Below are 14,231 nucleotides of genomic sequence, written 5' to 3'. Positions count from 1 at the left end.
TACTTCAAATTTTTTTCAAATATTGCAATGGGGAGGCAGTAGTTATAAAACCTAAAATAAAGTATCGAAAAATATATAAAAGTTTAATGATTTTCTTTGAAAAATTACTGTGATATATAATTCTAAGTCTTTAAATACTTAAACATGAAATAAGTTCAAGGCAAAAATTATCAATAAAATATTTTCAATTGGAAAAATATTCTTTTGATTCATATTATGTTATAATCTAAAGGTTCCTTGTTAAGTAATTAGCGAAATCTTTAATAAAAAGAATAACCCTTCTAAAAAGTATATAAATGTATTAAAAAAACACTGATCTGTTAAATTATTTCAAATATGATAGACTGCACTTCAAATACAAAAATGTTTTTAATTTCTTCCGGTTTATTTTGCTCAGTGAATTATCAGATTTAAAAGAACATTTTTAAAATTTTAGTTAAAAAGTTTCTGCTCTTAAAAAAATTTTTAATACAATTTTTTTTTTATGTTTAAATAAAAAGAAGGATCCATCGAGAAATTCCTTTCCTGGCTTCAAAAATAATATATCTAAAGTTGATTTCTATCGACAATTAGATTGTCTAGCATTGTTTTTCGTACTTGCAGTGCTTGTTTCTTAATCTCTTGCATTATAGTTATGCGTTCGAAGTATAATTCGAATTATTAATTTTTTTAGTATTTAAACCTGAAATGAAGCGAAAATATTATGCCATTTAAAATTCAAAACCACTTAATAAAGACTCAATATCTCAAGCGCCTTTTATGTTGTTATAGACACAGGAATAATGATGAATGTCCCAAATAGGACATTCATCTAATATGTCATCTAATTAGGAGATATTTCATCTAATTAGGAGAATAAATTTCTTGGTAAAGAATTTAAGGTTGTTTACAAAACCAATCCACTGACATCTGCGTCTCAATTTTCTTTACTTCTTTATCAATTTACGCTTTAGATGAAATTAATTATCTCATCGCAATGCTCTGTCCACTAAAACAATTTTATTTCCAATAATAAAATAAACAGAGTATATTCTTGAGACAATTTAAAAATAAAAATTATATTCCAGAAATTTAAAAACAGATTGCAAGAATCGAAACAACTTATGTTTAGTCATCAAGAAATAGCAATTTAAAAGTTCTATTTAATTTCATTTTCTTCGCTGTATTTTAATGTTTCATGCAAAAAATGGAATATGAAAGCTTCACACTCTGACGTTAAATCTGGAGGTAGATTCGTTAGTAAATTGGTTGCTGTGTTCGCAAAATCTTTTTGTTGGTCTTCCCCTACAGTAGCTACAGTTGGAAAAAATTCAGATCGTCTTTCGACGTTTTCGATGGTCAATGAAGCGGCAGATTGTACGATGCTTCTGACTTGAGAATTTTTCTGATCGAAACCACCTTTTGTCCCATCTTTTGTTCCATAATTACTTGACATATCTGAGTGGCCAGTACTGTACGGACACAATGGCGAAGACCGAGAAAATTTTGAAAGTCCCTTGATTTCACCTGCAGGACTGGGTACGTTTTGTAGAGTGGTTGAAGAATGCCCATCGCTGTAACTTCTTTGGAGAATCGATGCGTCACCCGAATAGGCTGGAAAGCCTGTTGTTTCATTTCCAAAATGCGTTGGCTTGCTTAAATCAAAGGATGGTGATTTTTGTTTTGAAGATCTAAGAGAACGTCTTCTATCTGTGTGATTTCTTTCTTTGACATCTTCTGAAGCGTTAATGTTCTTGGAACCTCCCATTATTTCGCATTTTTGCTGTTTCCATGGAGAAGTACTTTCTTCGTAGATGGAAAATCTTTTAGATGATGGTGATAGACTGTTTCCGGCAGCTGGGGAAAGTGAGGTTCTAGTGGCTGGTGAAAGTGAGGTTCTAGTTTCTGGAGAAAGTGAGGTTCTAGTGGCTGGTGAAAGTGAGGTTCTAGTGGCTGGTGAAAGTGAGGTTCTAGTGGCTGGTGAAAGTGAGGTTCTAGTGGCTGGTGAAAGTGAGGTTCTAGTGGCTGGTGAAAGTGAGGTTCTAGTGGTTGGTGAAAGTAAGGTTTTAGTGGTTGGTGAAAGTGAGGTTCTAGTGGCTGGAGAAAGTGAGGCTGCTGTATTTGCATAATGGGAGGTTCTAGTGACTGGAGAAGGTGGGAGGCCTGTATTTGGTGAAGGGGAAGTTCTATTAGCTGGAAAAAGTGAGGCGCCTGTATTTGGAGAAAGTGAGGTGATAGTGGCCGGAGAAAGTGAGGTGCTAGTGGCCGGAGAAAGTGAGGCGCTAGTGGCCGGAGAAAGTGAGGCGCTAGTGGTCTGAGAATGTGAGGCGCTAGTGGTCTGAGAATGTGAGGCGCTAGTGGTCTGAGAATGTGAGGCGCTAGTGGTCTGAGAATGTGAGACGTCTGTATTTGAAGAATGGAAGGTTCTAGTACCTGGAGCCGGGTACTTTTCTACACCTGCAGAGGGGGAGACTCCTGCACCTGCAGAGGGGGAGACTCCTGCATCCGCAGAGGGGGAGACTCCTGCATCCGCAGAGGGGGAGACTCCTGCACCTGCAGAGGGGGAGACTCCTGCACCCGTAGAGGGGGAGACTCCTGCACCCGCAGAGGGGGAGACTCCTGCACCTGCAGAGGGGGAGACTCCTGCACCTGCAGAGGGGGAGACTCCTGCACCTGCAGAGGGGGAGACTCCTGCACCTGCAGAGGGGGAGACTCCTGCACCTGCAGAGGGGGAGACTCCTGTACCTATAAAGGGGAAGGTACTTGTCCCTGGAGAGATGTAGAATAAATTATCAGCATTGTGGCAGATTCCTGTGTCTGGAGAGTAGTAGATGCTTGCTTTTCGTGAATAGTAGATGTTTATGTTTGGAGAGTGGTAGATTCCTGCTTCTTGTGAGTGGTAGATTCCTGCGCTTTGAGAATAGAAAAAGCCTGTTTTTGGATTATAGAAGATTCCTTTACCTGGATAGTCGGAGGAGTATGAACCTGAAGAGTCTGTGGAATATGAACCTGAGGAGTATGAGGAGTATGAACCTGTAGAGTGGTAGGCTTCTGAATCTGGAGAGTGGTAGGTTCCTGCATCTGGAGAGTGGTAGGCTCCTGCATCTGGAGAGTGGTAGGCTCCTGCATCTGGAGAGTGGTAGGCTCCTGCATCTGGAGAGTGGTAGGCTCCTGCATCTGGAGAGTGGTAGGCTCCTGCATCTGGAGAGTGGTAGGCTCCTGCATCTGGAGAGTGGTAGGCTCCTGCATCTGGAGAGTGGTAGGCTCCTGCATCTGGAGAGTGGTAGGCTCCTGCATCTGGAGAGTGGTAGGCTCCTGTATCTGGAGAGTGGTAGGCTCCTGTATCTGGAGAGTGGGTGAGGCCTCTACCTGGAGAGTAATTAGCGCCACTACCTAGAGTATAAATAGCGCCACTACCTGGAGAGTGGATGTCGCCGCTACTTAGAGAGTGGGTGGCGCCTCTACTTAGAGTGTGGGTGGCGCCTCCACCTGGAGAGTGGGTGGCACCCCTACCTGGAAAATGGGAGGCATAGCTGATAAGTGATAACTGATTTTTATCTGTAGAAGTCTCAGATCTTGACGTTAATGGATATTTATCTGTTAAAACATCAAATCTTAATGATAATCTATTTTCATCTGCAAAAACTTCAACATTTGGTGGTGACGGATTTTCTTCTCTAAAAGCTTCACCTCTCGGCGAAAAAGAATCCTCATCTTCGAAAACTCCAGATGGTGGTGACAACAGATCCTCGTCTGTTAAATCTTCAGAGCTCAGGGACAAGGGATCTTCATATGCGGAAACCTTCTCAGCAAGATTACTTTTCATAAACGGAAATTTTGCTACTGTATCAAATTCTGCATGGTCTTGCTTTAAGTTTTCCTATAGCAAAAAGAGATAGCACATGTAAAAGATGAAAGTGTTTATATTTCTTACATTGTAAATCTCTTTTTTTTCTATTAGAATTCATCATTAATTTTTTTTTATTTGGCTTTTAAATTATTTGATTATAAATTTTTTCCTATAAATTGAAGATTATGCATTAAGTATTTCTTGTTACATTCTACGTAATTAAAACATTAAAGATTCTTATCTACATCTACAAAATTACGATTTCATCACTGCAATTAATAGGAATATTGGAAGAAAATTTCACTGATATTTTTTAAGAGAATTTTTGTTTATTTAGATTTTATTTTTCCATCTGACATAAATGAACCATTTCGATTGTTTCCTCATTTTATTAATCAATTTTCTCGACAGGTTTGAAATCGTTTCGTTTTATTTTAAAACACGGCATTTATGACTCAATAGTCATCTATTTAGCAGGATTTTGTTCTTAAGAAAATGGTTGTAAAACTACAAGACAAAAAAAATGGCGCAGTTAGAAGAGGATGCAATTTGTATAGAAATAGATATAGCAAATATTGTTTCATTCTTTTTATAACTATGATTATCTGTTCACGTCCATTTTCATCAAAATCCTTTTCTTCATTATTCTAATGTATCTAATAGGCTGCTGTTTTTGAAACATTGGAAAAAAAGGGATGTCTTTTTAAAATCGAACGAATTACTATCTGCAAATCGAAAGGCAAAGGTAGATTTCTCTATTCTAATGTAGATATAAAGTTTGTTTATATGTTTATATATGTCATATAAATGTTTACAATGTTCTCAATTTTTCCTTCTTTTTCCCTTCAATTAGTAATTTCTATATATAGTTTACCCACAGCCAATGGTCTCGGAAAATGTAAAGAAGTTGCATCTGTGAACATCAACATTTCTCTGTATGTTCAACCCATTGTGACCATTTGTTTATAGGTACTCTTGTTCTCTTCATTTAGCTATTACTCAGAAAAAACATTAAATGCAACCACACAGATGGGATTCTCAGTGGAGATCCCTGGAAGGTTTGTCATTTCTTTTCTTTTTTTGCTCTTCTTTTCTTTCCATCTTGTGCTCACCCAACTGATGAAGTAACTCAGTGTTACAGGCATCGGGGCATAGGATTGCATTATATTAAGTTGTTATCAGACTACACTCTTAAAATTTGTAAAGAAGGCATCGAGCATAGGATTCATTATATTATGTTGTTATCAGATTACACTCTTAAAATTAGTAAAGAAGGCATCGGGGCATAGGATTGCATTATATTATGTTGTTATCAGACTACACTCTTAAAATTTGTAAAGAAGGCATCGGGGCATAGGATTGCATTATATTATGTTGTTATCAGACTACACTCTTAAAATTAGTAAAGAAAGCATCGGGGCATAGGATTGCATTATATTATGTTGTTATCAGACTACACTCTTAAAATTAGTAAAGAAGGCATCGGGGCATAGGATTGCATTATATTATGTTGTTATCAGATTACACTCTTAAAATTAGTAAAAAAGGCATCGGGGCATAGGATTGCATTATATTATGTTGTTATCAGACTACACTCTTAAAATTTGTAAAGAAGGCATCGGGGCATAGGATTGCATTATTTTATGTTGTTATCAGACTACACTCTTAAAATTAGTAAAGAAGGCATCGGGGCATAGGATTGCATTATATTATGTTGTTATCAGATTACACTCTTAAAATTAGTAAAAAAGGCATCGGGGCATAGGATTGCATTATATTATGTTGTTATCAGACTACACTCTTAAAATTTTTAAAGAAGGCATCGGGGCATAGGATTGCATTATATTATGTTGTTATCAGACTACACTCTTAAAATTTTTAAAGAAGGCATCGGGGCATAGGATTGCATTATATTATGTTGTTATCAGACTACACTCTTAAAATTAGTAAAAAAGGAAGTCTTTTTAAGTACAGGTGTACAATTTGTTTAACACATGTAAGCTTCCATGGTATCGAATCTAGAACCCGAGACTTTTCCACGAGATTAAGTGCATCTTTAGTGAACCAAGAATAAATATATTACAATACTTCTAACTAGAATTTTTGACTATTCATTATAAGGCGTGTAAAAAAATTTCATTAAAAAATTTTCGTTTTTCTTTAATGAATATTTTTTACTGAAGCAAATCCTATGTTATTGCTTTCCCTATATCAAAAAAACTTTCCTTTCTGCAAGTCGGAAGGCAACGGTAGATTCCTTTTCACCTAAGTTAATATTTCATGAATCTGATTTACGGAAAAATCAGGGCTTGAAAAGCACTTTTTAGCCCGAACTTCTAAAATATTGCAGTTATCGAAAAATTTTAAATACAAAAGTTGTTTTTCTTAATGAAGCGCTAATTTGGCTAAATGGATTTTTTTTTCTATTTTCAATATTAAGAAAGCTATAGCGAAATCAAAATTTCAATCCCCCTACCATATCCACCCCCTTTGAGTTGGATGATCCATTTACGAACTCGTCCGAGGTTTTTACATTTCTAACAACATATTCCAAGCCTGTTAAAATCCAAACAAAATTACTCTAGTCATCCTGCTCATAAGATAACATGGGCAAAGCGTTATATATATGCATTTTTAAACGAAGGGTGGTTTTGGGTTCTTGGGATCATGATCGGTGAGGATCTGCAGTCGTTTCATGAGAACGTTTGCAATAAGTAGTCTTCTTATAGAAATCTACCTAAAAGACAGCACTTGCAAAGACGACTTTACGAGACCAAACGCATCGTCAAGGAATCAAGTATAAATGTATTGCTATATTTCTATCTACAATTTTTGACTTTTAATTACAAAGTGTTAAAAAAGTAAAAATTTATTGAAAAAATAATTTTTTTTTAATAAAAGTTGTTTTTTTATGACGAGGAAATTATTTGTTTATTATGATATATTTATTTTCAACAGTTAAATTATGGAAGGAAATAAACTTTCAGGAGCTCTCTTTAGTCCCCTTCGCAGTTGGATGACCTATCTACGAACGTGTCTGCAATTTTGATGCTTTATACAGAATATTTTTAGTCAGTCCAAATTCAGTCCTGAATATTTCACAAACCTTTTGACGTCGCCAATATCCAGTCAAAATATAAAAAAGATTTTAAAAAATGATTGCGCTACTCCATATTGCTACTTTATTTTCAGTTTTAACGAAACGATGTGACAGTTTAAATGCACCGATTTAGATCACAGAGTTAACGATTTAAGAGAAAATTTCATAGCAACTGAAGAAATAAACCGAGGAGCTGAAAATTAACAAATGTATTTTAGGTAAACTGTAGTTCCTTGCTGCGCCAAGGATGCCAAGTCACCAATAAATATGGAGGACAAAATAAGCACCTATGAAAAACAGTTGCGGTTACCACTTTCTGTATTAAAATTATGATCTTTATTGATAAGTATTGTTTCATCTGAGATTTTTCTATTTTTTTTTAACTTTTGGGATCACTGTCATTGCTTATCTTAACAGTTTTGAAATAAAGAAATTTTTCAAACCGGCTGCGCTGGTCTGTTGTGTAGAGAATAAAACTTAGAACATGCGATGCCTTCGGCATCTAAAAAAGGCACCGGGCAGAATTTTTTAACTTAAAAATAACATCCTACTGCTTCGCTAGCAGCAGGAGCGGGATCCTCGAAGTTTCGACAGCTCATTAAACATGAGTGGATAACAGGAACAGTATATGATTAAAAGAAAGAGGCAGTTAATTCATTCCCCATGCAAAACTCCTTTTCCAAAACAAGCATCCTTATTCCAACTTCATCGACTTGTAAAAAATTTGCATATTCCACTCACCCTTCATCCATTCTGCAGGTTCAAAATATTTTCTGCCCTCCCATTCACCAGCCATCCGTTATTGAACAATTAGCGACATAACGACTTATTAAGGAAAACGTCAGTCCAAAAAAAGAATTATGAAAAGTGCAAGGAATTCCATGCCAAACGATTTCTTAAATTAATAATTCAAACGATTTCTAAAACGAATATCGACAGTTAAGTATTGAAAAAGAATAAATAGTTTGTTTCGTATTCACAACAAAAAAAAACTTTAAAGTGTCTTATTAGCATTAAAAAACTTTTAATTATAATACAAAATTAAAATCTTTAATTGATATGTTTTTATTAATTTTAATCTAACATTTTTCATAAAATAGTTCAAGTTCGGGTACAACTCAACCACTATAAAAAGTAGTAAACAAAACACCATTCGGGTTCCTATAAGATCGTTTCATTGAGTTGCCATATTGGCGACAAACTCGGGGGCACACTAAACTACACTTCAACCGAATTTTATGTAGAAGCTTTAATTACAATTAACTTACGTTCTTCTGTAGGCAATATTCCGGTTTTCATTTTTATATTAGAAATATAGCTGAAAATGATAAATCCAAAGACAAGTAATTATTTCTAATTTAAAAGGTTTATATGCTCTTTATTGATTCTTAATTTAATAACTCTTTTAAATGTGATCTCATTTTTGAAACCTTTTGTATACAAAACTTTTAAATCGATATATTTTTATATCAATCTGCAGGAATGGATTCTGTACCTCACTCGACAAAAGACCAACATTTAAATTTATCGACTGTAGTTTTTCAATTGTTACATAAAATCAGCCAGTGTAATAAGCAACGAAAGATTAATACCGTTGATTTAATAAATATTTCAGATTTTTCTAAATGCCCATTGTCAAAGTTAATTTTTTTTAAAAGGCTAGAGCTTATAAACCCTATAATATATTATTTCAATCACGGAAGATTTTATTTTTTATATCAAGATTATCGAATTACAATCATATAATTTTATAAGATTTAATTTCATACTTATGTTTATACTGATTTTTAGATAATCATAAAAGAAAAACATATTTGAATCCTCTTCCATTAAAACAATCAAGTTTTTACTTACATCGGTGGAATCTTCAATCATAGATTCTCGAAATAGCCTATGGGCTAAAGAAAACCAATGAAATCTTGAATCATTTTTCTTTTTTGAAGATCTAAGCAATCTATGATATTCGTCGTTGTAAATTTGTTTGATATTATTTATCACTTCTGAAGCTCGAAGTTCGTCAAAATTCTCCACGAATTCGCTGAAATCATGCAAAAATTGTGCCTTTTTTTCTGGTTCCAAATTAATACTCGAGGTTTCTTGTTGATCTGGGGACCATACGTAGTTATATTGCAACAACAAACTTATAAATTTAGTTGTATAAAAATCTTCTATTGATTTTTCGCCATAACCCCATATAGATTTCATCTCTCCACGATCCATCTTTGAGTGTTACTGCGCGTTAACTTAAAACGACAACATTTCTTTTTTTTTTCCCCTAAATATAATTTTCTGTCAGACACAAGAAGACTTCTCAGAATCTCAGGGAAGCTTTATTACCGAAAGACTAACACTAAAGCAAGGTTCACATGAGGCCAACTATTGCGCACAACTGAAGGTCACGCCTACTTCAGGAAAATCACGTGATCACATTGGAACAATGGCAAATAGTTGTCCCAATAAAGGTGCGTTTACACGAAGCTAACAGTTGCGCGCAATTGTTGTCTCTCTGCTGTTGTCCCTGTATTGTCCCCGTGTGAACAGTTGAGACAACGTCGATGGGACAATGGCTAATAGTTGTCCGGACGGGACAACCATTTGCCATTGTCCCGTTGCAGTCACGTGATTTTCCTGAAGTAGGCGTGACCTTCTATTGCGCGCAATAGTTGCCTTCGTGTGAACCCACCTTAAGGCATTCATTTTCCATTGTCCCGTTGGGATCACATGGTGTTCCAGAGGTTGGCGTGGCCTTCTATTACGCTCAGTAATTGGCCTTTTGTAGACACTGCTTATTCCATCCAGTAAGACCAGGCATGCACAGAAACTGTAACAAATACTTGTTCCTTTTTGGCAAGAACTTACTATTACCCGCTCTTTTCAGCGCATGCGAAACCTTGCTTGACTGGCTGGAATCTTATAACTGGCTGAGCATAAACACACCTTGGAGGACAGCAAAAATAATAATTTTCAAATTATTCTGGAAATGCTTCCCTAGGCCATTTAAAAATAAACATCACGCTAGAGCTATTCTTGTTTGGGAATGATTGGAGTTCATTTTCATATCAAATTCCTGAATCCCACTTTTAGAAATGGATATCTGCACGAAAAGCATCATTCATATTGAGTCTCTATGAGGTGTAACCACATATTTCATATGTTAATTAGCTCAAAAATAGGATTTAGCAATGAGCCACTATAGGTATTTGCAGTCTATAAATAGTGCCTGAAGGCTTCTATTTTTACTGATGTTAATAACACATCAAGGTCTTAAATTAATTTACTATAACATTTTAAAAGCTGTCTTTGTACAATTTCTCTTGGATTTAGTTTAATTATCTTATAATTTTTATCCTTATATAATCATTATTAAACAATAATCTTAACTGTATTGATGTCTTTTATATATCTTGACAGTTACAATAGACTTTTTTTGATGTGCATCCTTTTAGAATGCAGTACTAAAATATAAAGAATAAAAAAATCATATGTGTAGCAATAAAACATAATAAGAAATATAATAAACATGATGCTGTGCACATTCAATTCTAAATATGTACATGAAAGATTTATTTTTACTTTCTCGTATATGCAGTATAGAAAAAATATAGTAATCATCATAAAATTCGAACACCAGATTTTGACAAATCTCCAAGTTTTCGACGTTCCTCAGTATTAAAAACACATTTTTAGAAAATGTCTACCTCTCTGTCTAAGACAAGGATAACTCGAACACGCCTGGAGCTGGACGGTTAAAATTCGGTATGTGGTCTTTGCTCCAGATTTGCAGATTTCTATCAAATTTTGCGTAAAATTTGACCAGAGGAAGCATGTCTGTGTGGCTGTTAATAGGATAATAGGAATTTAAGTTAATAGGATAATTACAAAACGAAGAGAGCTAGCTACAAAAAATATGGTACACAGATTTAAAATCTATAGTGAAGGTATCTGTCAAATTTTGAGCCAAATCCACCAAGGAATGGGCCATCTATCGGAATGTAATTTTAGAAGCATGTAAACGTAAAAGCTCAACGATGCACTGGCTTAAATTTATCAAATTTGGTACGGAATTTTATAACTACAAATGCAGTTTTGAATCAAATTTTGGTTTTAAACCATCGAGAGAAACCTGTCTAAAACAAATTTTGTTTTCGGATACTATTATCCGCATGCAAGGTATTAATCGCCAGTTCAAGGTATTGGCCGAGAATAATACGAAAGATTCAGTAAAAAGGCTAAATGTGAGCCAACAGTTAATATTACGTAATTATTGAACACCAATGTCATGAAAGGTGCTCTCAAGAACAACACCATTAAAGGAAAGTTTGCGAGAACGGTTTGTGTAGACCACTGCCACTGATTTTTAAAGTATTTAGGAGGACTACATTATATTGATTATGGCAACTTGGTAAAAGCTTCATTTAGCATACTTACGTTAGCAGATGCTAATAGAGTGCTTAAATTATTATTGAATAGTTATCTTAAGTTTTTCAATTAATTGACATCACATTAGAACTAAGCCCTATATCCAGCATACACATCTTTCATTATGACGATGCATGGAGTAATCATTCCGTGCTTTGTTCTCATACCAGGATTCCTTTATGTTTGAGATCCAATCCAAAACTCGCTCATGCTCATGATTCTTGGGGTACACTGACAGTAGGTACTTCTATAAAGACTGTAAATAATCGGTTGCTAAAATAATGTAAAGAGGAATTTTGGAATGAAAAATATTAAAAATTTACAAATAGTTGTCTTTATAAAATATGTTTTTTTTTTCTATTAATATGAAATACACCATTGATATTTCACAAATAGTTACTTTTATTGAATTCTTTTTCGTTTTATTTCTCTTTGTATGATGCTTTTATTTCTTATTTTCTTGTACTTTTATTATCCGGAATGTTTTGGTCGCTTACACGAGATTAGAAATGGAAAAGGTTTAAATGTTCCATTCTGGACTTTTCTCTGATATGTTCGCTCTTTCTGTCTGCAGAAATCAGCCTTCCTTTATCCTTCATATTCTGAATTTAGTTATTAATAAAGTTGTAATGTAAAACGAAGATTTAGCACAGTACTACACGTGTATCCTGAAAAATCAAATACAAATGTCATCATATATTTATACCTTTGTGTTTCTAAATCATCCCATTTATGTGCTTTCGAAAATACAGACCGAGACGGTCAACCCTTGACGGATTCGATTTGAAACTATATACTTAACTGTAATTCAGATAAAAATATGTGGTCAAAATTTTACACATCCAGCTATCTTCGTTTTGCAGTTGTTTTGTTAACCCTAAAGTGCATGATTATTTGTTCTGAATTAAAAAATATCGTTTATTATAGGTAAATAGTCATAGGATACGCAAAAAATAAATAAAATCCTAGTAATGATACGATATATTTATTCCGAAAAAAGTTATGTAGACTTTTGGTTATATACAGTATTTTTCAAAAATCTAGCTTGTATCTAATATTAATTTTCAAATACATCAAATATTGATGGCTTACCTAACAGATGTAATTTTGTGAAGTAATTTTTTAACAGATTGACAGGTCACTTCTTTATAGGGAACTCTACAATACAAACTTTCTCTTAAGGTAACACACTGAACTTCATCACCAACCACATTCAAATGTAGAAAACTATGTAACTTACACGCCCAAAGTAATTTCAACTGTTTTCTTACACACATGATTTATGTTTATGGTTACGGCACTCAGGGTTTTGAATAAAATTAAGTGGAACTAGACATAGACAGTTGTCAACAATACACATTTAAGGGTAAATTTGTATTCGGACAACCGGAAAAGCAGACTTCCACTTAATAAATTTCGTTCAAAATTTGTCAGAAATCTACAAATTTGGTGTAAAAATCATATTCGAAATTTCTCCCATCTCGCTCAAAGCGTTTATGAACTATCGTGTTTACTGATAGACAGATGGACATAATCTTAAAAATGTGTTTTCCGACTCAAACAGGTAAAACTAGAAAATTCGTCTGAATTTCGAGTTCGAATTTTTCGAACTCGAAATTATAGTACTTTCTCTTTATATATTTCGTATACGAGAAAATAATAATAAAAAGACCTAAGTAATTTATGACTTTTTCAAATCCTTCAATTTCAGTTATCAATGGCCATTTTGTTGTTCCATTTGGATTGCAAGTTTGTTATTGCAAGTGCTATGTAGAAAGCTGTCTCTAATCAGAGCTAATCCTGAGTGTTAAAATCCATGTCGTCCAGAAGGTGACACCGACTATACGACAATGTAAGATTTTGGTATGAGTTTCTATTCAGTGGCGACTCTGTGACAGATTACCACATTCGAAGAGTTAGAAATAACGAAAAAACTCAACTCCTTTCTGAACTCTTTCGTGATTTTCTTTCATGATAAAATCACGAAAAGAATACTTTTGTGAATTACAAACTGTATAAAAGTTACTCAATTTAATTTGACGTCACAAATTGAATCAATTTAATTATATTGTCACGAATTGCGGTTTGATATTTGTCAATTTTACAGGTTTGATCTAATGAACCTTGATCAAACGTGTTACAGCACCATGGAGAATACCAAAAATGATTTCTCTAAAGAATAGGGAGGGCCATTGTGCGTTTTAATATTATGCTGTCCGATGACACCACGTTGGTATCATGCGAAATCTATCAGGCACTAAAGCCAATGACACCACAATGTAATTTTCATTTATTTTATATTTTAATGTAATTATTTGCTATTTATTACTTGCATTATAAAAAGTATTATAATTTAACTATTTATTACTTTATTTCAAGAAAATTATGATCTTCAGAAATCTGGAAAAAACCGTCAGTGACCGTCCTACCTGCGCCAGGCAAAAGAATTCCGATCAGACGTGTGGACGATATAATTTTAAGCATTAAATGTCCATGCATCCAAAAAAAAATATTTCCGAGACATTGTCCTATAAAAAAACAATTTTCGCATGGATCTACTGATCACATTGAACTAAATTGTTTAAATGTACTTTAAATTTTTTTTTTCAATTATTGCAATGGGGAGGCAGTAGTTATAAAACCTAAAATGAAGTATCGAAAAATATATAAAATTTTAATCATTTTCTTTGAAAAATTACTGCAATATATAGTTGTAAATTTTTAAATATTTAAACATAAAATAAATTCAAGGGAAAAATTATCAAAAAAATATTTTCAATTAGAAAATTATTCTTGTTATTCAAATTATGTTATAATCTAAAGGTTCCTTGTTAAGTAATTAGCGAAATCTTTAATAAAAAGAATAACCCATCTAAAAAGTAT

General features: G+C 33.9%; 1 protein-coding gene across 1 annotated transcript; it reads right to left on the bottom strand.

Annotated features, from left to right (window-relative positions):
• Positions 1-1,138: 1,138 nt before the first annotated feature.
• Positions 1,139-9,213, bottom strand: LOC129975431 (mucin-2-like). Its single transcript, XM_056088494.1, has 2 exons — positions 8,784-9,213; positions 1,139-3,859 (listed from the first exon to the last, which is right to left on the bottom strand). The coding sequence occupies exons 1-2, from the start codon at positions 9,147-9,149 to the stop codon at positions 1,139-1,141; spliced, it is 3,087 nt and encodes a 1,028-aa protein (XP_055944469.1). The 5' UTR covers positions 9,150-9,213.
• Between the last annotated feature and the right edge of the window lie 5,018 nt (positions 9,214-14,231).

Source organism: Argiope bruennichi, chromosome 7 (genome assembly GCF_947563725.1).
Source record: "Argiope bruennichi chromosome 7, qqArgBrue1.1, whole genome shotgun sequence".
In the NCBI taxonomy this organism is placed as follows: domain Eukaryota; kingdom Metazoa; phylum Arthropoda; class Arachnida; order Araneae; family Araneidae; genus Argiope; species Argiope bruennichi.
Note: the sequence above shows the minus strand (reverse complement) of the source record. Positions and strands in the feature narration are given on the sequence as shown.

Excerpts from the sequence above, each read along its gene's own strand:
- LOC129975431 (XM_056088494.1), bottom strand. The coding sequence starts at position 9,149 with ATGGATCGTGGAGAGATGAAATCTATATGGGGTTATGGCGAAAAATCA. Across the intron at positions 3,860-8,783 it reads TGATTGAAGATTCCACCGAT|GAAAACTTAAAGCAAGACCA; the intron begins GTAAGTAAAAAC and ends TTTTTGCTATAG.